The sequence below is a fragment of the Semicossyphus pulcher genome, unplaced genomic scaffold (genome assembly GCF_022749685.1).
Source record: "Semicossyphus pulcher isolate SPU_LCO1_2020_fin unplaced genomic scaffold, fSemPul1.0.p SCAF_5, whole genome shotgun sequence".
Classification (NCBI taxonomy): domain Eukaryota; kingdom Metazoa; phylum Chordata; class Actinopteri; order Labriformes; family Labridae; genus Semicossyphus; species Semicossyphus pulcher.
This window is the reverse complement of record NW_027211726.1, coordinates 2,648,553-2,675,624: the sequence shown is the minus strand read 5'-3', so window position 1 is coordinate 2,675,624 and position 27,072 is coordinate 2,648,553. Positions and strand designations below refer to the sequence as shown.

Here is a 27,072-nt window from a genome sequence, read left to right as displayed (position 1 = left end):
TCCTCCTCATCAAAAACATGACTTTGACCTCCGTCCTCATCTGGACTCTCCTCTGCTGCTGCTTCACAGGTAAAGTCCAGAGAATCAAACTCCTCTCCTCTATGAACATCCGTCCCTCTGAAATGAAGCCGACAAAACCATGACGCTGCTTTATGTGTTTGTCTCTGTATCCTCAGAGTCCAGAGGCCAGGTCACAGTGACTCAGCCTGCAGCAGTGAGTTCTGCTGTGGGAGGCTCCGTCAGGATCACATGTAGGACCAGTCAGAATGTTTTTAGTTGGGGCAGCAACCCTACTAACCATGCTTTACACTGGTACCAACAGAAAGATGGAGGAACTCCTAAACTGCTCATTTATGTTACTAGCACTCGAGCATCAGGGATTCCAGGTCGTTTTACAGGCAGTGGATCAAACTCTGACTTCACTCTGACCATCAGTGGAGTCCAGGCTGAAGATGCAGCAGTTTACTACTGTCAGAGTGCACACATCATCAACAGTCAGAATGTGTTCACACAGTGAAAAAGCGTCGTACAAAAACCTCCCTCAGTCAGACTGAACAGAAACTGAACTGACTGCTGCAGCTGGAAGCTACTGCAGAGACTGATACACTTCACTGAGGAAACAAACACACACACACACGCACGCACGCACGCACACACACACACACACACACACACACACACACACACACACACACACATACTTTTGTCAAGCAGAAAAAGCTTTTCTCCACCTATTTTATACAATTATGGTCATACTTTCTCATTTGTTTTCTCAGACAATCACTGTTGGACAAGAAAAGATTTTTCATGACCTTTGACCTTACACTTGATAAAAGACATTTCAACTAAATTTGGTTGGAAGAAAATATGAACCAGAAAACACACACACACACACACACACACACACACACAGTAACTTTCACTACATTTATTAGATTTAAACACTTTACACTTTACACAAATACACATACTGTCTATGAGTGCCAAAAGAGGTGTTGGACAAACATTCAATCTTGGAGTCTAACTCAGTGACTGACAAACATGATATCCTTCATTGAGGCACAAGACACTGACACAGAAAATTAAAGTTCATAATTGAAGCATTCAGCAGGAAAGCATTGAAACAATGTACTTTTTATTAAAGGTTCTTAAGGCCTGCGCCTGCGAGCTTGCTGCTGTCTTCACTAACATCTTTAATCTGTCCCTTGCACATGCTATCGTCCCACCCTGCCTTCAATCAGCCATGATCATCCCAGTCCCAAAGAAGCCTGCTGTCGACAGTCTAAATGATGACAGACCCGTCACTCTCAGTCCCATTGTTACAAAGTGCCTTGAGAGACTAGTACTGAGGCATATTTAAACCAGCCTCCCTCCCACCTTCGACCTCATCAATTTGCAGACAGGGAAAACAGGTCCTTGGAGGATGGCATCACCTTAGCTCTTCACACGACACGAGAACCTCTGCAACACAGAGGGACCTACGTCGGGATGCTTTTCATTGATTACAGCTCCACCTTCAGAACAATCCTACCAGACATACAGATAAGGAAACTGCTTCACCTCGGCCTTTCCGCTCACCTCTGACCCCGGATTATGGACTTTCTCATAAATCGCCCTCAGTCTGTCAAGCTCCGCCCCCACCTCTCCTCCACCCTCACTCTCAGCACTGGTTCCCCACAGGGCTGGAGCTGAGCCCACTACTGTCCTCACTTTACACATTTGACTGCACACCCACCCATGCCTCAAACTCTATTATAGAATTGGCAGGTGACCGGACGGTGGTTGGACTCATCTCTGGTGGGGATGAATCCACCTCCCAGGATGAGGTCCAGACTCTGACGTTCAATCAATCAATCAATCAATCAATCCAATTTTATTTGTATAGCGCCAAGTCATAACCAGAGTTATCTCAAGACACTTTACAAAAAGAGCAGGTCTAGACCGCCTCTTTGTTATGTTATTTAAAGAGAGGCCCAACATGAATCACCATGAGTAGCACTTAGCAATATTCGGCACATTGGCAGAAAAACTTCCTTTTAACAGGCAGAAACCTCGAACAGAACCAGACTCATGTTGAACATCTGAAGAGACTGGACAGGCCGAAAATGGGATAGAAGGAGATGCAGGATAGAGACAGGCAAAGAGGCACCTCTGGGACCTCCCTTGGAGATCCTGGCTCCTTGTCCCAGTATATTAAGCCCACCATCACAAACCTAGGGGTTAAAATGGACTCTGATCTTGTGCTCGACAGTCAGATCAGGACTGTCGTTAAGTCAAGCTTTTTCCAGTTGAGGCAGCTGAACAAAATGAAGCCAATTCTTCCGAGGCAGCACTTTGGGACAGTAATCCACGCCTTTGTCACCACTCGGCTGGATTACTGTAATGCACTGTATGTGGGGGTTAGTGGGTCCTCCATCGCCTGTCTCCAGATGGTACAAAACGCTGCTGCGTGTCTTTTAACTGGCACACGTAAACATGAGCAGGTTTCCCCCATTCTAGCCTCACTCCACTGGTTGCCCGTACATTTTAGGATACATTGGTCCTGCCCCGCCCTACCTCTCTGAGCTGCTACACCCCTATGCACCCACCGGTGCTCTCAGGTCCGCCGATCAGCTGCTTCTGAGTGTGCCAACAACTAAGCGTAAGCTCAGAGGGGACCGTGACCTTTGCTGTTGCGGCTCCAAAACTGTGGAAAGATCTGCCTCTGCACATTAGACAGGCCTCTTCACTGTCTGTTTTTAAATGTCTTCTTAAAACCCACCTCTTCTCCTTGGCCTTTGACACCTTGTAAGAAGTTGATTGTATTTGTATTTTATGTCTATTTTATTTATTTCTTATCTCTTTCTATTTATTAATTTGTGTCTTATGCCTCGTGTGAGCTGTGTATTTTGTGTCTTTTATTCTTCTGTACAGAACTTTGGTCCTCTGTTGTTGTTTTAAAGTGCTTTACAAATAAAGTTGGATTGGATTTGAATGATGATGCTGTTTAATAATGGATCAATCAATGAATCTGACTATTGATTAAACATCTTTTAACACCAATCCAATCTGATTTTAGGTTCATGCTTCTGGACAAGTTGATGTAGAAAAAATGTCTTTGGTTCTAACAAATTAAACACTACAGAAACAAAATAGTTCCAACATTAAAACATGATCAATAAAAACATGCTGTCTTAAACTTTGTAGCATTGTATTATTGTCAGCTTTGATTGAATGTGTAAAAATGTTGCACACAGAGACTCATTTTGGTGAGTTTGTTTGTGTCAAAGTCAGAGAGCCGTGTCTCTCTACAGTGAGAGGTTTTTGTACGGCGGCTCAATGAGTTTGTATCACTGTGGTACACGTTCGGTGGAGGAACCAGACTGGAGTTTGGAAGTAAGTCAAATATTTACACTTGAAATGATTTCAGGAGCTTCTTTTCTTTATTGTTTCTTTCTATTCAAACTGTAGGACAAAAGTTTCCTTTCACTTTTTAATTGAATGTTTTTACAGGGATATAGACAAAATTCAGCCCAGCAATAGAAATACAAAAAATCATTGTAATGGAAAATATAAAGCTGGGTTAATTATAGTTTCTCACTTTCATTGTAAAATTGCATCTTGGTAGTTTGAAAGTTTAGTTCAGTGTGTCAAAGTCAGAGAGCCGTGTCTCTCTACAGTGAGAGGTTTTTGTACGGCGGCTCAATGAGTTTGTATCACTGTGGTGGACTTTTGGTGGAGGAACCAGACTGGAGTTTGGAAGTAAGTTTCTGCACAAATACTAAATCTAATGTGTAAAGTAATGTTTCAATTCAGTTTGTTCATGTTTGATGCAGAAAATATTTCTTTTTTAAATGTGACACTTTAACTATGAATGTTTTTATTTGTCCTCCTTTACCATGGAGGTTCACTCAGGACAGTTCACTAAACAGTTCTTTACAAATTAGTGTCAGACTGAAAGTTCAACTTGAAGCTTGAAGTGCAGAAAATATAAAACCTGTTCACGCCCCCATTTAAATACGCAAATCATATTTAAATTAGCCCTGCCCCTGAGATTCCCCTCTCTGCACGAATCAGAAAATTAAAAAAGAATGAGTAAGACGGGGAAAAAAGGAATTTCACGGAAAGCGAACTGGAAGCGCTACTCGCTGAAGTGGAGGCGCGCAAAAATGTGCTCTTTGGCACGCTGTCCTCCGGCTTAAGCAACAAACGCAAGAGGAGTGAGTGGGAGAGTGTGTGTGAGGCTGTCAATGCTGTGGGGCCAGAGAAGCGCACACAAGCAGAAGTGTAAAAGAAGTGGTCCGACATCAAGGTGGATGTGAAGCGAGGATGGCTGCCCACCGCCAAAGTGTGGCCAAAACAGGTGGGGGGACAGGAGAAGAGGGGCCCACCCCGTTTGAACAGAGAGTCGCCGCAATTGTGGGTGACACTGCTCTCTCAGGGGTGGTGGGAGCACATGTGGGTGACTCTGATTACCCCCAAGGTAAATACCTATGTATTTGTGTAACTCACAACAAATGTGTTCATACAGTAGCCTGCTCACAGCCCTATGAGATAGAGGTTCATGCGGAAAATGCGGAAAAGGTGAGGCTGATTAAGACATTGCACACTTCACGCACAGGGTTATTGACATGAGTACTTTGCACACAGAGACAATCAGGGTTTGTTAGAAAGATCTTAAGCTGTAGTTTAACCAGCAAAAAACAACAAGTCACTAACTTTAACCACTGACTAGTAATGATGCTGTGAAGACGGGATAGAATTTGGGGGCACATGCTCAATGCGCATCACAGGGATTAATATGAGGACAATTACATGAATAAATTAACTCACCAAGAAGCCACCCATCGCGCACAGTGCCAGCTTGTAGTCTGTTCCCAACCATGCTGTTACTCAGAATGTATGAGTCGTGCGTTGAACCAGGCCACCTCGCCACAATGTTGGTTAATTGCATTTGCGCATCACATGTGATCTTTACATTGATCGAATGAAAATGTTTCCTGTTGACATATACAAATTCATCATGTGATGGCGCTTCTATAGCAATGTGTGTGCAGTCGATTGCTCCGATTACATTAGGAAAACCGGCTCTCGCTGCAAATTGCGCTTTAATGTTGGCCTGTTCAGCTGCATTGTATGGGAGTTTGATATACCTGGCTGACATGCGGATAATTCCGTCCCACACGGCCGGCATGGCTCCACTCAGGGTCGACTGGCACAGTCCCAATCGGTCGGCCAGCTCCCTCTGGAATGTCCCGGTTGCTAGGAACCCCAGTGTGGTCAGCACCTGTATGGGCACAGGCTGCGCATGGCTCCCCGCTGTGTTGCGCTCCAAGGCTGGCCGCAGCTCTGTGAGCCAGTTGTCATCATGTGCCAGTAAATCCCCTCTGTCTCTGAACACACGCTCTCTTCGTATTGCACCATTTACAATGTCTTCTAATACTGCTAAAGCAGCCATTGTTTTTAACGGTATTTTTTGCACCACTTTGCGCATGCTTTTATATCCACTCATGTAATTGCAGACACGTGGGTGTGTTAATTGTTCATCAGTGTTAATTGTTCATGTGTCTCTGTTGTGCACATCACTCAGTCTGAGGACTAATCTTTTTCACATTTCCCAGCATCACCTCTAAATGTCGCCAAAGGATCAACAGCTGTAGAAATGTGCGTACGCCAGCCATGAAGTTGGTGTGAGGCACCGCACATTTCCACGATCATTTCACTCTCGATACATCTGAACTTTGCCGTGAAAAAGAGCGTACGCCACGTTTTTGTGTGTACGCACCCTTTGTACATGAGGCCCCTGGTGATTTGTGGACATGTTAGTCACATGTTTTGGTAGTTTTTCTGTGTTGGTTCTTTTTCATGTTTTCATAAAATGTAAAACTGAGATGAATTTTCAATAAACAGGTGTTTGTGAGTTATTTGTGTCCTGTAATAAAAAAGGGAACAACTCTTCATATAAAAACTGTGACTCCAGTCTGAGACCTTTATCTCCTTCATTTTTAGTCATATAAAAATCACAGCAAAGAAAAAGCATTTTAAGAAATCAAACGCTTCATGTTTTCTGAAGAGACTCTGATCAACTCATAATAACAACATTAACTGTGTGCCACAGTAGGTACGAGGGAGACGCTTCACAGAATAAGATGGTAGTAACTTTGTGTTGAGCATGGACCTAGAAATGAATGAGACTCTTTGTTCTTTCACTCATCACCTGAGTCAAAGTACCTGATCCATTAATCACACTTTCATTGGAATAATGGATCATCTTGGAACGTGTCCAGTCTCCTTGTGGAATAATAGAGTTTCAGTTTGATGTACTTTGTGCACAACAATTAGCCCTTTAGCTCCACTGTTTTATCTTGTTTGATGGTTTTACTGCAGAAACAGACGACTGACAGATGTTACCAACTGGCTGAAGTGATAACAGAGTTCTCACAGCTTCATCTTTGGACATTTAACTTCAGTGAGGAGCCAAATATATGTGAGCTAACATATAAAAACATATCATTTAAAGGATGTAAAGCTTTGTTTGGACCTTATAAGTTCTCAGATGATCATCTGTCTTTGTGTTTTCTTTGAATTATGAGGTTGAAATGGTACTGAGTCAGTGTGCAGGAGGGGTCAAAGGTCATGAGTCTTCTCTTTAATTGTCCCATTTTGCCTTTATGTATGGTGTGTGTGTGTGTGTGTGTGTGTGTGTGTGTGTGTGTGTGTGTGTGTGTGTGTGTGTGTGTGTGTGTCCTCAGTGAAGTGTATCAGTCTCTGCAGTAGCTTCCAGCTGCAGCAGTCAGTTCAGTTTCTGTTCAGTCTGACTGAGGGAGGTTTTTGTACGACGCTTTTTCACTGTGTGAACACATTCTGACTGTTGATGCTGTGAAAACTCAGACAGTAGTAAACTGCTGCATCTTCAGCCTGGACTCCACTGATGGTCAGAGTGAAGTCAGAGTTTGATCCACTGCCTGTAAAACGATCTGGAATCCCTGATGCTCGAGTGCTAGCAAGGTAAATGAGCACTTTAGGAGTTCCTCCATCTTTCTGTTGGTACCAGGCTAATTCATGGTTAGTAGGGTTGCTGCCCCAACTAAAAACATTCTGACTGGTCCTACATGTGATGGTGACGGAGCCTCCCACAGCAGGGCTCACTGCTGCAGGCTGAGTCACTGTGACCTGGCCTCTGGACTCTGAGGATACAGAGACAAACACATAAATCAGCGTCATGGTTTTGTCGGCTTCATTTCAGAGGGACGGATGTTCATAGAGGAGAGGAGTTTGATTCTCTGGACTTTACCTGTGAAGCAGCAGCAGAGGAGAGTCCAGATGAGGACGGAGGTCAAAGTCATGTTTTTGATGAGGAGGATTTCTGTGGCTTCTGTTGTCATGAAGGACAGCTGTCAGTCATCCAGTGTTCAACTGTCAGGACTATAAACTCTCCCAGAGCACTGGAGCATGGTGCTGCTGATGCAAAGTGGCTCTCTATGGAAATGCTCTGACCGACTCCAACAGGGACTTTTATTACCCTGATGATGCTGTTTAATAATGGATCAATCAATGAATCTGACTATTGATTAAACATCTTTTAACACCAATCCAATCTGATTTTAGGTTCATGCTTCTGGACAAATTGATGGAGAAAAAATGTCTTTGGTTCTAACAAATTAAACACTACAGAAACAAAATAGTTCCAACATTAAAACATGATCAATAAAAACATGCTGTCTTAAACTTTGTAGCATTGTATTATTGTCAGTTTTGATTGAATGTGTAAAAATCTTGCACACAGAGACTCATTTTGGTGAGTTTGTTTGTGTCAAAGTCAGAGAGCCGTGTCTCTCTACAGTGAGAGGTTTTTGTACGGCGGCTCAATGAGTTTGTATCACTGTGGGACACATTCGGTGGAGGAACCAGACTGGAAGTTAACTGTAAGTAACTTTGACTTCTACATGAACTCAAACTCAGTCATTTTTCTTGTTTATTGAATACAAACAAAACATTTTGTCTTTGAAACTAAATCTTAATATAATTGATGTCAGCATTACTCCAGTGTTGTACAGATAACATTGTGTCTGATGAAAGAAGTCTTTAGCTTCACTCAAATGTTCATAATGACAGTTAGTATACGATCATCATTTTATTGTTCTTCAAAAGTTAGATAACAAACTTTTCCCTCATTAAAAGATCTTTTTGAAACTCAGACTGAAATAAATGTTACATTGTTTAAATGTGATAATTATTATATTTCAGATCAAGAAATCTACAAAGTATTTATTTAGTGAGAGTATTATCAGTAACAATTGCATGTGTCTTACTTGCTCTTCCCACAGTCGGATCATTTCACATACTCAGTACAATCAATGGATATTATAATGTCACTGCAGCTACTACACACTGTATTTTAGCAGTGACACAGTTTCTCAGCAGTAAAGTGTCTCTTTTGTCCTGTTTAAATAGTGATGTTTGTGGAAATGGTGAGAATTAAAACACTCTGATGAGTTTGGAACGAGCTGAAGGTGAAGGCTTGTTGTATTTTTCAGAACATGTAATGATTGAACACTGAAGACTTTCCCGCCTGAGACGTTATCTTTAGCACTGAAACCTGTCTGTTTCATGGTTCAGCAGTGATGCCTGTCTGTTGTCATGGTTACTCAGCTCAGAGAGGGAAGTGAAACACAGAAGACCACGTTGATCCAATCTGAGGAGGACACCCAGCAGACTTAGGCTGCATCTAACAGGGTGGAGTTTTCTTCTTCTACTTCTTCATGTTGTCTCTCTGTTGCCTCCTCCAGTGGGACGACTCGTCCCCACCCTGACGGTGCTGCCCCCCTCCGATGAGGAGCTGAAGCAGGGGAAGGCCACGCTCATGTGCCTGGCCAACAAGGGCTTCCCCTCAGACTGGAGTCTGGCCTGGAAGGTGGACGGCAGCAGCAGCAGCAGCGGGGCGCAGAGCAGGAGCCCCGGGGTGCTGGAGGACGGCCGCTACAGCTGGAGCAGCACCCTGAGGCTCACTGCAGACCAGTGGAGGAAGGTGGGCTCTGTGACCTGTGAGGCCTCCCAGGGCTCCCAGACTCCTCTCTCAGAGACTCTGAGGAGAGACCAGTGTTCCCAGTACTGATCTGACTCACTGGGACTCTGCTCCTGGTTTTCCTCTGCTCCTGCTCTCAGTCTGCTCTCTCTCTGTGTCACTTACTCTCTTATTATATGTTTCATTGATAAAGTTTGTTGCTTGTTTTATTATTTTTTTCCCAACACAATAAAAATCAGATTTCAAATCACTTTTTCCTGCTTGTTATTCTAAATCTAAAACGTGTTGATATCTTAATCTGTTGTTTTTTATTTTTGTAACAAAAATAAAAATATACAAAAGAAAAGCTTAAATAGTCACAGATAACATTGTAATGACTTTCACTAAATTCCTAGGAGTCATAGTGGATTAAAAACTAACATGGAAACACCATATTGAACTTGTCTGTAAAAAGTCAATGAAGTCACTTGGTATCCTGAGTAGCGTTCATTCACTGATGAATCATTCCTGTATGTTAACCCTTTATTACAGCTTAATTTACCCTCATATTATATACTGTGATACTGCTTGGGCTGCCACATGTCCAACTCATCTTCATAAGATCTTTCTAATCCAAAAGACAGTTTTGACAGTGATCAGCTTTTCTAAAAGATGTGACTCATCTGCTCCTCTCTTCAGAAAACACAAACTTATTGTACAACCTAAATGTGTACACGTCACTCATGACCTGCCGCGCACTTTCCAGAATGTTTCTATGATTTCGTCAGATATTCACTCAAACTCCACGAGACACTCGCATGACTTTCATCTTCTGTATTGTCGGACTTCTCTTCATCAATATTCTTTGAAACACAGAGGAGCATCTCTTTGGAACAACCTACCTCCATAACTACAATCATCACATTATCATCATTCAAAAAACATCTGAACATTAGCCAAGACTTTGAACACTTCATGGATAGCATTTTAATGCATTTCCTTGTTAAAAATAATCCTCAGTTGAGTCAATATATCTTTAATAATGTTGCATTACGACTGCTTAGTCTCAACATTTTGGTTTTTATCTTTCATTGATATTTACCAGGCGAGGTATCTTCACAAGCCTTTCTTGGCTTCTAACCTCTCCGGCACAATGTGCATCTTTTTACTAAATTGTCATCGTCTGTTTTTGTGTGTGTGTATATGTGCAAATAAAATCAAATATTAAATTATAACATTTGAACGCCTCTGAGTTAGAGTTAAAATGTGTTGAATGGTTTTAGAGATAAACTATGATTTAACTCAATGTTGTGTTTAATATGCCTCAGATTATAAAATCAATAAACTGTCACATCGTCAGCATGTGAGGTAAATGTGATCCAGACATGAAAGCAGTAAATTCATCTTTTGTTCCACATTCCTTAAAGACGTCAGGAACTACTTCATTCATCTATTTGTTGACTTATTTTCCTTTTTGATCACATCAAATATTATAAAGAACGTCAGTGGTCGTGTATGCTTCTTAACAGTGAGTTGAAAAAGTGTCCAGAAAGTAAAATGAATCAGTGTTAAACACAAAGTCAGAGAAGAATTATCCTGATACCATCGCAGTATCACCTATATATATAATATAGATTTCAAATCATGTTTAATATCTCAACCGGGAACAAACCTGAAAATGAACATTATATTTCATGTGCTCTTTATGTGTTGTTCTCTTAATGAACTGATCTACTCTGCAGCTTTTCTACAGCAGATGTTTGTTCAGACTGTAAATATGTTGAAAATACTTTGTTCAAAAAAACTCAACATTATTAAATAATACATTATAAATAGTGTTTACGTATATTATTCTGTTATTGGAACTATGTTGTCAGTCAAACTTCTAAAGTGTCTCTGTGACTGTGCAGCTGTTGACTCAGATCAGTTCCTCTAAGCTGAGGGAGGTTTTTGTACGACGTTGTATCACTGTGTGAGCGGGAAGCTGTTATCCTGCTGACAGTAATAATCTCCTGCATCTTCAGTCTGGACTCCTCTGATGGTTAAAGTGAAGTCAGTTCCAGATCCACTCCCACTGAAACGATCTGAAACTCCAGACTGACGATTTGTAGCATCATAAATCAAGAGCTTCGGAGCGTCTCCAGTTTTCTGAAGGTACCAGTCTACTTCATTGCTCACAGATGAACTGGCTTTACATCTGATAGAAACAGTCTGTCCTGGAACAACAGACTGAGCTCCAGGAGACTGAGTCAGGATGATATCACCTGAAGAACCTGGAAAACATTAAGAACAGGAGAAGAGTTATTGAGACAAATCCAGCTTGGAGAAAGATGATCATCAACCAAAAAGAAGAAGAAGAATCATTCCTTTAACATAAACAGTTTGTAGATGTCAGAACAGTTTTCAGAAGAGAGTCTCACCCTGAACAAGGAGCCCCAGGGTGGTCACAAGTAGAATCAGTGACATCATCATTGTGCTGCCGGCGTGTCAGTGTCTCTGAAAGACCTGGACAGCCACTGATCAACAGCGGCCTCTTAACGTCTGGGAGCTGAGAGGCAGGACACATATGCAAACAAACAGTCAGTGAACTGTAGCTGACATCAACATATCATGCTGTTTCCCCCTCAGAGCTGACAGAATGATCCTACACATTTACATATTTACATGGGTAGCATTTTAAATAAATTAATCGATTAATTTGTGGATTTGTTATCAGGCCTCCCTCCTTCTGTTTGCCCTCACCATAGACCCCTTGGCAGGCCCATAAGAAGTGATCCATTAGTAACAGGTATAGAGGAGGGTCTCATGCAGCATAAAATCTGTCCATACGCAGATGATGTTCTGCTATTTTGAGTCAAACCTGAAGGTTCTGATGGAAGAGCAGTCAAGATGATTAGATCATTTGGTGAGGCAAGTTCATTTACGAAGCACCATTCATGCAGAGAGCAGTTCAAATTAAACTAGATATAAGATCAGGTCCGGGACAAACAATGCAACAGTATATGCTTAGGCTTAAGTCTACTTCCTCTTAAATTATAAGTCGTAGTCATAATTTTCCTTAGTTTTTAGAATTCCGTAATGACTCCTAGACTCCTAATGCTGCAATGTTCGAGCTTCCTTTTTATTTTAAAATTGTTCCAATACAAAATAGATTGAAATATAAGATCAATTAAAAGTAATTAAATATCAATTAAATTAAAATAATTAAGTGAAAGTAGATAAGAAATGATAAAAGACTTTGTTAATTCACTTGATAAAGGTAAAAAAAAATGTGTTGCTTTTTTTATTGACCAATCAAAGGCTTTTGATACTGTCGACCACTAAATTTCATTAAGTAGGTTGTTTTCAATGGTCTCCATGAGATTGCATGTAACTGGTTCCACAACTATTTAACTAACAGAACTCAAGATATAGTTGCAGATAATGTGATGTCACCGTTCATGGCAGTCAGAGAAGGAGTACCCCAGGGATCTATCCTGGGGCCACTTCTATCTACATTGTATATTAACTACATTGCAGGAAAAAGTAGAACATTGTAAATTCCTCTTTATGCTGATGATGCAATATTATATTCCTCTGCGCCCTCAAACAGTGAAGCTCTTTCACAGTTACAGACTGATTTTAACCCATTCCAACAAGCAAATCTATGATATTCTCAAGAGAGAACATTGACCCCATTAAAATTACATTTACACATCAAACAATGTAGACATTGAACATGTCCACAAGTACTTGGGTATCTGGCTTGATCAGGATCTATCTTTTAGATCACACATTTTTAACTCAACTAAAAAACTAAGGCTTGCTTTTCTTGATAGAAATAAGTCCTGTCAAACAATAGGACATAGGAAACTATGGAGACACGCTGTATACAAATTTATACCTGAAGCAGTTGGATGCCATTTTTCACAGCGCTCTTCGTTTTAGCACAGGTCAAAGATTTCGAACGGTGAGATCGGTCTGTTGGCTGGCTCTCCGTGGGTCAGCGGTGAAAGCAACACAGCATTGTGTTTATTTATGGGGCACTCATGGGTAAACTCCCTCCATACTTGATTGATCTTTTGTCTACAAACATTTCAAGCCATACAACCAGATCCCAAAATAGGGTCACTTTAAAAAAGCCAAGGTATAGAACAGAATGGGGGAACATTGCTTTTAGAGCTGCTGCACCAATCAAGTGGATTACCACGACTTTTCTCATTAACTGTCCCAGTCTGCCTTTATTTTTGTAGTGTGTGTGTGTGTGTGTGTGTCCTCAGTGAAGTGTATCAGTCTCTGCAGTAGCTTCCAGCTGTAGCAGTCAGTTCAGTTTCTGTTCAGTCTGACTGAGGGAGGTTTTTGTACAACGCTTTTTCACTGTGTGAACACACTCTGACTGTTGATGACGTGTCCACTCTGACAGTAGTAAACTGCTGCATCTTCAGTCTGGACTCCACTGATGGTCAGAGTGAAGTCAGAGTTTGATCCACTGCCTGTAAAACGACCTGGAATCCCTGATGCTCGACTGCTAGCAGTATAAATGAGCAATTTAGGAGTTCCTCCATCTTTCTGTTGGTACCAGGCTAACCAGTGATTGCTGCTCCAAGTATGAACATTCTGACTGGTCCTACATGTGATGGTGACGGAGCCTCCCACAGCAGAGCTCACTGCTGCAGGCTGAGTCACTGTGACCTGGCCTCTGGACTCTGAGGATACAGAGACAAACACATAAAGCAGCGTCATGGTTTTGTCGGCTTCATTTCAGAGGGACGGATGTTCATAGAGGAGAGGAGTTTGATTCTCTGGACTTTACCTGTGAAGCAGCAGCAGAGGAGAGTCCAGATGAGGACGGAGGTCAAAGTCATGTTTTTGATGAGGAGGATTTCTGTGGCTTCTGTTGTCATGAAGGACAGCTGTCAGTCATCCAGTGTTCAACTGTCAGGACTATAAACTCTCCCAGAGCACTGGAGCATGGTGCTGCTGATGCAAAGTGGCTCTCTATGGAAATGCTCTGACCGACTCCATCAGGGACTCTGCTTCTGTCTTCACCCTGCTGTTGCTCTCAGTCTGCACTGTGTTGAGCTGTCTCTCTCTGTTTTGCACGTTTGTCTGTTACCATTAAAATTGGTCATACTTGGTATATAATCTACTCATAATGATAAAAGCATAGCAACAGAAAACCAACGAGTCACATCACTGAAGTCTGCTTTTGATGCTTCAGATGTTGTCAGTTCTTAACTTGTAAGAACAAATAATGAATTCTTTGAATAAATTTAAACAGGTCAGAAAATTGATTAGAAATATAAAGCAGGATATCATCAGCATGGACTCAGACTTCTTTGAAGGCTTCAACCAAGTCCAGTTACCTTCACAGACAATACCTAGTTAATATTGTGAAGTCAGACTTGGAATGGGTTTGAATTAATATACATAAAGAAGAAGACTCTCAACATGCTTCAAGAAAATATCAGAATCTTATTAACTTTTTACTGAAGTCACAATAATTGCATCTACATTTAGTCTTTAGGTTCAACCAATGTTGATAGAAAATAATCTCACAAAACTTTAGAAAAGATGTGTAAGTCAAATAAAAATTATGAATGTTTATCTGAGATTCATTGGAAATTCCACATCATCTGTCCCATTTCAGCCAAGGCGTTCCTCAAGGGTCAATATTATGTCCGTAACTGTTCTCAATTCATATGCTTCCTCTGGGTCGAATCAACAGTAACCATAATGTACAATACCTCAGTTATGCAGATGACACCCAGCTATATGTACCTTTGCATTCCACTAATCACAACAGTCTAAATCAACTTACCACCTGCCTTTCTGACATCAATTGCTGGACATCCCAAAACTTCCTTAAACTAAATGACGACAAAGCAGAAATGATCGTGTTGGCCACACCCAATTCTTCAAGCATCATAATTGGCAATCTCTGACCAATGTCACAAAACGTTACGCCACCTGCAAGGAATTTAGGTGTTGTTATTGATTCTGAAGTGTTTTGGTGTTCAGGTAGAGAAGGTCGTTAAGGCATGTTTTTTCATCAAAAGGCCCAACAGAGACTGCATGTCCTGAGGGTGCTGAGGAAGAATAACATCTTTCAGAGACTACTGGTATCCTTCTATTGGTGCTGCATCGAGAGCAGACTGACCTACTGTATATGTGTGTGGTACAACAGCTGCACAGTAGCTCAGAGGACAGAACTTCAGAGGGTGATCCAAACAGCTCAAAAGATCGTTGGCTGCCCTCTCCAATCACTGGAAGAACTGCACAACTCCCGCTGCCTCAAAAAGGCACACAACATTATGAAGGACAATTTACACCCTGGACACATTCTGTTTGAACTGCTGCCGTCAAGCAGACGATACAGAGCATTGAAAACAAGGACAACTCCGGTTTGCCAAATCTGTCTCTGCTTTCAAATCTCTTCTTAAAATATTCTATTTTTTAAAAGGCTTTTATCTCTTTGTGGATTTCCCCATGATATCTTTATCTATTTAAAAAGTCACTTCATAATATAAAGGAGAGAGAATAGGTTTTAAATTTCTGGTGACATAATGGACTTGAAGAATAGATCGGGGGTTTTGGGATGTATAACTGGATATCATCAGCGTACAAGAGAATCTTCACTTTGTGTTACTCTGAGAAGAAATGCTGAAACTTTTCTGTCTTATAAAAGTTTAAATATGAACGTTTTCAGATGTTTCTATTTCATCATGTCTTAATTATGTGTGCAACAATGTTTGTGTGACTTCTGACCAGGCATTGACTCTTGAGCAGAAGGGGACATGTTTGATTCACTTCTGTTTGGTCCTGTTGAGATTCGATTTAAAACTCAGGCCCATTTACCTCATGCTGAGGTGAAGCTCATCATACACACACTTGTTGTAACTTTCTTTAGCCTCACCATAATACTAACCAGTGGTCCAGAGGGCTGTTGTATGACTCATGATTTCAGTTCATTAAACGACCTCATCACACCTGTCTAGATTTCTTGTTCCCACTGGCTCCCCTTGAATTGAGAATCACATCTAAGTTACATGTGGTGACTCAGAAGTGAAGGTAACAGTGCCTTTGACATGAGGACCTTTAACCTTTAGGAGTCACTCCAGTGAAACACTGAGGACCCTGAGGAACTTTTCAAAGGCAGGTACCAGTTAAGAGTTGTTTAGTTTAATACTTTTAGAATATTATATTGTGTCTATATTGTGTATGTGTTGTTTTTATGGTGTATAAAAGAGCATCTTTTTTTATATTGGTTAATTTCTGTGTGTGTGTGTGTGTGTGTGTGTGTGTGTCCTCAGTGAAGTGTATCAGTCTCTGCAGTAGCTTCCAGCTGCAGCAGTCAGTTCAGTTTCTGTTCAGTCTGACTGAGGGAGGTTTTTGTACGACGCTTTTTCACTGTGTGAACACATACTGACTGTTGATGCTGTGATCACTCTGACAGTAGTAAACTGCTGCATCTTCAGCCTGGACTCCACTGATGGTCAGAGTGAAGTCAGAGTTTGATCCACTGCCTGTAAAACGACCTGGAATCCCTGATTCTCGAGTGCTGGCACGATATATGAGCAGTTTAGGAGTTCCTCCATCTTTCTGTTGGTACCAGGCTAAGAAGTGGTAGCCATTATAAAAAACATCCTGACTGGTCCTACATGTGATCCTGACGGAGCCTCCCAGAGCAGAGCTCACTGCTGCAGGCTGAGTCACTGTGACCTGGCCTCTGGACTCTGAGGATACAGAGACAAACACATAAAGCAGCGTCATGGTTTTGTCGGCTTCATTTCAGAGGGACGGATGTTCATAGAGGAGAGGAGTTTGATTCTCTGGACTTTACCTGTGAAGCAGCAGCAGAGGAGAGTCCAGTGTTCAACTGTCAGGACTATAAACTCTCCCAGAGCACTGGAGCATGGTGCTGCTGATGCAAAGTGGCTCTCTATGGAAATGCTCTGACCGACTCCAACAGTGACTCTGCTTCTGGTTTCACCCTGCTGCTGCTCTCAGTCTGCACTGTGTTGAGCTGTCTCTCTCTGTTTTGCATGTTTGTCTGTCACCATTAAAATTGGTCATATTTGGTATATAATCTACTCATAATGATAAAAGCATAGCAACATAAAACCAACGACTCACATCACTGAAGTCTGCTGTTGATGCTTCAGATGTTGTAAGTCCTTAACTTGTAAGAAGAAATAATGAATTCTTTGGATAAATTTAAACAGGTCAGAAAATGTATTAGAAATATAAAGCAGGATATCATCAGCATCAAGTGATACAAAATGACTTAGATCTGACATTTAAGTGTGATGAATATTTGAATGAAAGCAAATCGAGTCACAGAAAGATGCTCTATTTATGGTGTTCAGTACGACATCGAGTTTAAAAAAAAAAAGAATATCATCATGATTGTTAAAACCAAAGAGGATCAGAAGCAAAATGTTCCTTCATTCTTTATTTCTGATCAAGCGCTTAGTGTCGTGAATAAAGTAAAGTACTGAGGTCACATAATCAGGAATGACTTAAGTGATGATGATGTGTTGCTGTTAAAACAGAACTTTTTAGAGCTTACTGTACTCTACACTACACAGCCCACCTCTGGTGTACCTACAGTAAAGCTAAGATGAAAAAGCTACAGGTAGCATACAATGATGCATTTCAAATCCTACTTCAGGTATCAAGGGGGATGAGTGCAAGTGATATGTTTGTATCTAATGATGTTCCAACCTTTCATGCTGTGCTCAGGAATTTAAATTTATGAGTCGAGTGACTCTAAAAATGTAATCATGATAGCACTATCTTAAGCCACACTAAGTGAGACAAGGTGTTTCTCCTGTTCCTGGAAACTTTGGAGAAATTGTAAAATGTGATGATTTCAGGAGTTGTGTCCAGATGGCCGTCGATACCTGTCATGGTGGGTGTTACGATCCTGGCTCAGAGAAAGCAACATAGAGGAGTCAAACTGGAAATTCAAACAATTATTTATTACAAACCACATTGACAAAATGACTAAGGGATAAATGGGGCTGCTGCCATGCTGCTGATCCTGGCTGCAGTGTGAGAGAGAGTGGGAGGAGCTTAGCACTGGCTTTTGTAGCCAGCCCACAGGTGCCAGAGATCAGGAGCTGCATGGGCAGGTATGGAGGTGTGGCCTCAAGAAGAAAAGGGGGAAACAAAGATTAGTGCGGCACATAACACCTCCTCCCATAAATGGGTTGCCCTAAGGCAATCTATGAAGTGATAATATACTTAATGAACAAATCTTTTTTTTTTTTTAACAGGATCACTCACGACCTTGAAAGAGAGTCAGCAATTATGTTGTCCTTACCACGGATATGCTTGATGTTGAGGTTAAACCCTTTCAGGAACAGACTCCATCGCATCAGGCGATTGTTTGCGTTTTTCATCCTGCTGAGAGAAACCTGGGGGTTATGGTCTGTGTATACCACTAGGGGCTGACTGGAGCACACATACACATCAAAATGAATCAGAGCAAGAATAAGGGCCAAAGCCTCTTTTTCAATTGTTGAGTAATGCTTCTGATGCACGTTGAACTTCTTTGAAAAATAAGCCAAGGGATGCTCAACACCTGACAAATCTACTTGAAGAAGCGCAGCCCCAACACCAACATCACTTGCATCAACAGCCAACTTAAAAGGCCGATCAAAATCTGGGGCAACAAGAACTGGAGTACTGGCTAGTAGGGCTTTTAAGTTCTCAAATGCGAGTTGACAAACGTCTGACCAAACAAACGGTACCTTTGGACTCAGCAGGTTGGTCAAAGGAGCACCAACAGATGCAAAATTCCTGCAAAAACCCCTATAGTAACCAGCCATACCAAGGAATCGTTTCAGCTCAGAACGAGAACTTGGAACACAAAAATTCAAAATGGCATCTACTTTGGCAGTTATTGGACAGACCTTTCCACATCCAACAATTTTTCATAAGTAGGTTACCGTGGCCTGTCCAAATTCACATTTGGCAAGATTCAACGTCAAATTGGTTGCAGCTAGTCTACTGAACACATCTTTTAGCTGAGCTAAATGCTGAGACCAATCAGATCTGTAGATGACCGCATCGTCCAAATAAGCTTTACATTTTTCAACTCCTCTAAGCACATTGTTCACTAAACGCTGAAAAGTACCAGGTGCATTTCACATTCCGAAAGCCAGAACAGTGTACTGGCAAAAGTCATCCGGGGTCACAAAAGCAGAAATCTCACGAGCTCTATCAGTGAGAGGAACTTGCCAGTAACCTTTGAGGTCTAACTTGGTAACAAAAGTGGCAGATCCTACCTTATCAATACAGTCCTCTAACCGAGGAAGAGGAAAACAGTCTGGCTTTGTTAGAGAGTTGACCTTGCGAAAATCAGTACAGAACCGGGGTGTCTGATCCCCCAGGCAGGGGGAGCTCCAGGAGCTAGCACTTGGTTCAGCTATGCCATGCTGGAGCATGTAACCAACTTCTCTCTGCAAAATCTCACGCTTTTCAGGATTTACTCTGTAGGGGTGTTGTTTGACAGGAGCTGTGTCACCAACATCAATATCATGCTTTAGAACATTGGTACAGGAAGGCATATTAGAAAAGAGGACAGGATGTTTCTGAATAAACTCAATGACATCAAAGTGTTCTGGCAAATCCAGGTAAGAAAGGTGGGTGTCTAGATTGGTCAGGATTGTACAATTTGGCAGCCTAACTTGTGATTTTTCTGGACTAATCACTGCAACATCTGCCTCCTTCTCACCCACAACAGCTAGATGGCTCAGAACTGCTACAGGCTTGACATTAGAGGGTGTAGCCTGATTCCTCTCACATTAGGGCTTCAACAGGTTAACATGACAAAGATGGGTTTTACGCTTCCTGTCTGGGGTCTTGATCAAATAGTCAACCTCATTAACCTGATGTTCTACAAGGTAAGGGCCACTATACCTAGCCTGCAAAGCAGATCCTGGAACTGGCAAAAACACTAGGACTTTGTCACCTGGAGAAAACCCTCGCTCCTTGGCCTTTTTGTCATACCATCCCTTCATCTTTGCTTGGTCTTCCCCCAAGTTTTGCTTGGCTAGTTCACATGCCCTGCTAAGTTTGGACCTGAAACTGCACACAATGTCAAAGACATTCTTAGGAGCAGGCTGGTTGGCTAACCATTTTTCTTTTAACAACTTTAAGGGGCCACACACAGTATGGCCAAACACAAGTTCAGCCGGGCTGAAACCAAGGGACTCTTGAGTTACCTCCCTAGCTGCAAAGAGGAGTAGAGGGGTTCCTTCATCCCAGTAGGTTTAGGCTATGCATTGGCAAAGTCAAGTAACCTCCACCAAACCCTACTATAAGAGCGTGAGATCCCAAAGAGGACTCATCACTGAACTGCAGAAAATCTTGGAGAATCAGGGACTGAAAAGCTCCAGTGTCTCTCCAAATCTTGATAGGTTGCATACTGGCAGGATCAGAACCCAAAGAAACAAAACCATTCATAAGAAAAGATGAGGAGCCAGCAAGCTCACCCTTTCCAGACTGATGCTGCCCTACCTGTTTTAAGGAGGGGTTTTCTACAGTTTTAATCAATGCTACAGGTTTAGGAGATTTATGTTTCCTACCTAAAAAAAGGCACTCCGCAATGAGATGGCCAGGTTTCTTGCAATAAAAACAAACAATTTATGAAGGGGCATTTCCTGTGGTAGTTTTTTTAAAGTAGGTAGATACAGTGGGAAATGATCTAGAGGGGCGATTACTATGCTCGAGTGCTAGCAGTATAAATGAGCAGTTTAGGAGTTCCTCCATTTTTCTGTTGGTACCAGTGTAACCACGTAGAGCTATAAACATTCTGACTGGTCCTACATGTGATGGTGACGGAGCCTCCCACAGCAGAGCTCACTGCTGCAGGCTGAGTCACTGTGACCTGGCCTCTGGACTCTGAGGATATAGAGACAAACACATAAAGCAGCGTCATGGTTTTGTCGGCTTCATTTCAGAGGGACGGATGTTCATAGAGGAGAGGAGTTTGATTCTCTGGACTTTACCTGTGAAGCAGCAGCAGAGGAGAGTCCAGATGAGGACGGAGGTCAAAGTCATGTTTTTGATGAGGAGGATTTCTGTGGCTTCTGTTGTCATGAAGGACAGCTGTCAGTCATCCAGTGTTCAACTGTCAGGACTATAAACTCTCCCAGAGCACTGGAGCATGGTGCTGCTGATGCAAAGTGGCTCTCTATGGAAATGCTCTGACCGACTCCAACAGGGACTCTGCTTCTGGTTTCACCCTGCTGCTGCTCTCAGTCTGCACTGTTGTCACGGCCTCTCTAGTTGGTACACTCTTCTGTTGTGTTGCTCTCTGTCTCCAGGGCTACAGACCTAGTGGCAGGCTAATAAGGAGAATGGGACGCACCTGGGCCCGGTGTGCCTCATGTATTTAAGCCAGAGCAGCAGCCAGTCTTGTGCAGACCTCCTGTCACCACACAGCTTTGTGGTGCTGTCTCTCTGTTTTGCATGTTTGTCTGTTGCTATTAAAATTGGTAATATTTATGTGTAATTTAGCCATAATGATAAAATCATAGCAATGTAACATGTTGCTTTAACATGACTACAGGCTACAAAGTGAAGGTTAAAGGACCTTTGAGTTCATGGATATGAAAAATCAGGATGAACTCTAAAGACACGTTCACAGTGACTCTTCTCTTGTCCTTTAATCCTTCTCTGTTATTCATATTGAAGAACACAACTTATAATAAGAAAATGTTTACTACACACAGAGATGATTCAAAATGCTCATCTAAGCCAAGAATTACGCGTATCTTTGATTGTCAGGGGTCAAAGGTCTTCACCAAGACTTTAGATTTTTGAAATTGTCTAGTTTGCCTTGTCTTGATATTTGATGAATCAAAAAGAATAATTGGTGGTGAGTTGGATCAGATAGCGGAGGAGGGGCTGCCACACAGACTTAGTAAACCTAAACATGTAGTGAGGATGAACCGGGAACATTTGACGGAGGACCCTCTGCACGAGGTCTCCAACTCTCTCCTCCAGAAGAATATCTGGTGCATCATGGGGGATGTTGAGGACATGAAATGTTCGTGGGTTATGTTCAAAGCTTCCATGTAGAAGCGGCTGTTGCAGGAGATGTGGCCACAAGGCCTGTCGGGGCCTGTCGTGGCGGGAACCTAAGAACCCACTGGTGGACAGCAGACGTGAAGGAAGACATCAGGCTTAAGGAGGAGGCCTTTCGGGCTTGGTTAGCCCAGGGGTCTACAGAAGCAGCAGACATGTACCGGGTGGCCAGAAGGGCTGTGGCTTCAGTGGTTGCAGAAGCAAAAACCCGGCTGTGGGAGACGTTCGGAGCGGCTATAGAGAAGGACTTACGGTTGGCCTCAAGGAAGTACTGGCAAACTATCAGATGACTCAGGAGGGGGAAAAAGGGATTGGCTCAGGCTGTCTTCAGCAGACGTGGAGTACTGCTGAACCAGACTGGGGATATCGTCAGGCGGTGGAAAGAACACTTTGAGGAACTCTTGATCCCATCCAAAATGTCCTGATGAGGAGGCAGAGTCTGTAGATCATTGGGAAGCCTGATCTAGATCCTTGTCTGAGGTTGCTAAGTTAGCCAAGAAGCTCATCAGTGGCAGGGCACCAGGTGTAGGTGAGATTAACCGTGAGATGCTAAAGGCTCTTGACATGGCTGACACGCCTCTTCAATGTCCAGTTGAGGTCTGGGACAGTGCCTGTGGAATTGCTGACCGGGGTGATGGTTCCCATTTTCAATAAGGGGGACTGGAGGGTGAGCCCCAACTATCAGGACATCTCACTTCTCAGCCTCCCAAATAAAGTTTATTCAAGGATGCTGGAAAGGAGACCTCCACCCATCGTCGATCCTCAGGTACAGGAGGAACAATGCAGATTTCTTCCTGGACATGGAACAGTGGACCAACTCTTTACCCCTGCAGGGCTGCTTGGGGGTTTAATGGGAGTTTGCTCATCCAGTCTACATGTGTTTTGTAGACTTGGAGAAGGCTTATGATCGTGTCCCTCGGGGAGGATGCTTCAGATGTTGTAAGTCCTTAACTTGTAAGAAGAAATAATGAATTCTTTGAATAAATTTAAACAGGTCAGAAAATGGATTAGAAATATAAAGCAGGATATCATCAGCATCAAGTGATACAAAATGACTGAGATCTGACATTTAAGTGTGATGAATATTTGAATGAAAGCAAATCGAGTCACAGAAAGATGCTCTATTTATTGTGTTCAGTACGACATCGAGTTTAAAAAAAAAAAGAATGTCATCATGATTGTTAAAACCAAAGAGGATTAGAAGCAAAATGTTCCTTCATTCTTTATTTCTGATCAAGCGCTTGATTTCTGATCAAGCGCTTATAAAGTAAAATACTGAGGTCACATAATCAGGAATGACTTAAGTGATGATGATGTGCACCGGTGCTGTTAAAACAGAACTTTTTAGAGCTGACTGTACTCCACTCTACACAGCCCACCTGTGGTGTACCTACAGTAAAGCTAAGATGAAAAAGCTTCAGGTAGCATACAATGATGCATTTCAAATACTACTTCGGGTATCAAGGTGGACGAGTGCAAGTGTTATGTTTGTATCTAATAATGTTCCAACCTTCCATGCTGTGCTCAGGAATTTAAGGTTAAGATTTATGAGTTGATTGAGTGACTGTAAAAATTTAATCATGATAGCACTATCTTAAGCCACAGTAAGTGACACAAGGTGTTTCTCTTGTTCCTGGAATCATTGGAAAAGTTGGAAAATGTAATGATTTTAGGAGTGGTGTCCAGAAGGCCGTCGGTACCTGTCATGGTGGGAACCTGAGAACATGTTGGTGGACACCAGCAGTGAAGGAAGTCATCAGGCTGAAGAAGGAGGCCTTTTGGGCTTGGTTGCCCCAGGAGTCTACAGAGGCAGCAGACAGGTACCAGGTGGCCAGAAGGGCTGTGGCTTCAGTGGTTGCTGAAGCAAAAACCCGGGTGTGGGAGAACTTCAGGGAGGCTGAGGAGAAAGCCTTGAGAAAGTTCTGGCAAACCGTCAGACGACTCAGGAGGGGGATGCAGGGATTGGCTCAGGCTGTCTTCTGCAGGGATGGAGTACTGCTGAACCAGACTGGGGATATCGTCAGACGATGGAAAGAACACTTTGAGGAACGCTTGATTCCAACCATAGACTGTATAAAAAGATGGACGACATGACAGCTCCCTAAAAGCGCCCCCTGCTGACTGGCTGCAGTGTAGGTCATAAAGCCCGCCTCCTCCATGTTAACAGGTGGGACATGGGTCAAACTATAAAATCAAAATACACGCCCGATAAATTTTTCTCAAACATGGTTTCTGTCATTAAAGTTATCATGCTGATTTACGTCCAAGTGTTCATTTTTCTGACAAGTTTATTTTTAATTAGTTATTTGATGCTGTCAAAATGATGATTGACAGCTCTGTTGACAAATTCGGCTCCTGCAACCAATCAGTTCCGGGCGAGCAGAGTGGAGGACGAAAACGTGGAAACGTAACTAAAACAATCACTACAGTCATTGAAGTTTCCATACCTGTGAACGATAACCTCAGACCAACACAGAGAAGCTGTTCTGCTGGAAACACGTCGGTGTACGGGATCCTTGCTGTTTTTTCGGTAAGTGAAGTGTGTGTTTGGGTTAGCGGAAGTGGCTACGGCCGCTTCACTCGCCGATCTCTACTGCGCAGTCTCTGGCTCCATATGACGTCACCATCGCAAGGTGGCAGCGCCTATCACAGGGGTTATTTTGGCATCAATTTCGTACAATGGGAGCAGATGGAGACGCGTTGTCCATCTGTATATACAGTCATTGATCCCAACCAAAACGTCTCTGATGAGGAGGCAGAGTCTGAAGATCCTTGGGAAGCCTGATCTATATCCTTGGCAGAGGTCGCTGAGGTGGTCAAGAAGCTCCTCAGTGGCAGGGCACCAGGTGTAGGTGAGATTCACCGTGAGATGCTAAAGGCTCTTGACATTGCTGACACGCCCCTTCAATGTCCAGTTGAGGTCTGGGACAGTGCCTGTGGAATGGCAGACCGGGGTGATGGTTCCCATTTTCAAAAAGGGGGACTGGAGGGTGAGCCCCAACTATCAGGACATCTCACTTCTCAGCCTCACAAATAAAGTTTATTCCAGGGTGCTGGAAAAGAGGCTTCGGCTGATGGTCGATCCTCAGGTACAGGAGGAACAATGCAGATTTCTTCCTGGACATGGAACAGTGGACCAACTCTATACCCCTGCAGGGCTGCTTGTGGGGGTATGGGAGTTTGCTCGTCCAGTCTACATGTGTTTTGTGCACTTGGAGAAGGCCTATGATCGTGTCCCTCGGGGAGGAGGTTATAATGGAGACAGATTGATGAAAGAAGCTGTGATGATTATGGTCATTTAATGTCAACCAAATTATTCTTTTCATATTTAAGATTTTTGTAATTCATGTTCATTGGAGGTTACAGCAACAATGATGTGAAGTTGAATTTGCAATACTATATGTTTGTAGTGTGTGTGTGTGTGTGTGTGTGTGTGTGTGTGTGTGTGTGTGTCCCCTTTTATTACCCTGATGAGGCTGTTTAATAATGGATCAATCAATGAATCTGACTATTGATTAAACATCTTTTAACACCAATCCAATCTGATTTTAGGTTCATGCTTCTGGACAAATTGATGGAGAAAAAATGTCTTTGGTTCTAACAAATTAAACACTACAGAAACAAAATAGTTCCAACATTAAAACATGATCAATAAAAACATGCTGTCTTAAACTTTGTAGCATTGTATTATTGTCAGTTTTGATTGAATGTGTAAAAATTTTGCACACAGAGACTCATTTTGGTGAGTTTGTTTGTGTCAAAGTCAGAGAGCCGTGTCTCTCTACAGTGAGAGGTTTTTGTACGGCGGCTCAATGAGTTTGTATCACTGTGGTGGACTTTTGGTGGAGGAACCAGACTGGAGTTTGGAAGTAAGTTTCTGCACAAATACTAAATCTAATGTGTAAAGTAATGTTTCCATTCAGTTTGTTCATGTTTGATGCAGAAAATATTTCTTTTTTAAATGTGACACTTTAACTATGAATGTTTTTATTTGTCCTCCTTTACCATGGAGGTTCACTCAGGACAGTTCACTAAACAGTTCTTTACAAATTAGTGTCAGACTGAAAGTTCAACTTGAAGCTTGAAGTGCAGAAAATATAAAACCTGTTTTTCAAATGTTTTGTCAATATTACATTTCATTTTACAAATCAATGATAACCGTTTGGACATGAATTAAGTGTCATTGATTGAAGTCAAATGAACGATGTAAAGATAAATCATTCCATTTAAAAATGAACACTATCTCAGATATTTTCAAAAACTGTTTGACATTTTGAAAATCTATTGACCTGTTTGATTAGGATGGTCATTTGATTGTTACTTCATATTTTCACTTTGCTTCTGTTTTGACTCAAAAGTTTATAATACTGTTTGTTAACGCTTGTTATAATTATGCAGAAGAAGTTTTAAAATCAGGCCAAATTTCATATTTCAATTCAAGCTTAGTTCTGTGTATTTCAGGTCATTCTGTGTGATGATTGTCTCTGTGCTGATGTGCATGAGAGGCTTCTTAAAGGGAAGTGAAACAATGTGTGAGTGAGTGACTGATGGAGCAGAAAAAACATCTGACAGAAACTCCTTAAAGCACAAAATCAACTCTCACACAGTAAAGGTGTCCAAGTGTCTGCTGTTTGATTGACAGCTGTGTGCTCCCTGTCCTCTAACCTGATTGGTGTCTCCTAGGTGATGTCCGTCCCACCCTGACGGTGCTGCCCCCCTCCATTGAGGAGCTGAAGCAGGGGAAGGCCACGCTCATGTGCCTGGCCAACAAGGGCTTCCCCTCAGACTGGAGTCTGGCCTGGAAGGTGGATGGCGGCAGCAGCAGCAGCGGGGAGGACAGCAGCAGCCCCGCGGTGCTGGAGAAGGACGGCCGCTACAGCTGGAGCAGCACCCTGAGGCTCACTGCAGACCAGTGGAGGAAGGTGGGCTCTGTGACCTGTGAGGCCTCCCAGGGCTCCCAGACTCCTCTCTCAGAGACTCTGAGGAGAGACCAGTGTTCCCAGTACTGA

At 42.4% G+C, this 27,072-nt stretch overlaps 2 gene segments (V, D, J or C); both read left to right on the top strand.

Moving 5' to 3' along the window:
* Positions 1-27,072, top strand: LOC138608610 (Ig kappa chain V-III region MOPC 63-like). The segment is given in 4 exon segments: positions 1-69; positions 177-500; positions 3,334-3,375; positions 26,747-27,072. Coding segments are annotated over 4 exon segments (744 nt in total).
* Positions 5,142-9,227, top strand: LOC138608539 (Ig kappa-b4 chain C region-like). The segment is given in 3 exon segments: positions 5,142-5,330; positions 7,829-7,904; positions 8,769-9,227. Coding segments are annotated over 3 exon segments (591 nt in total).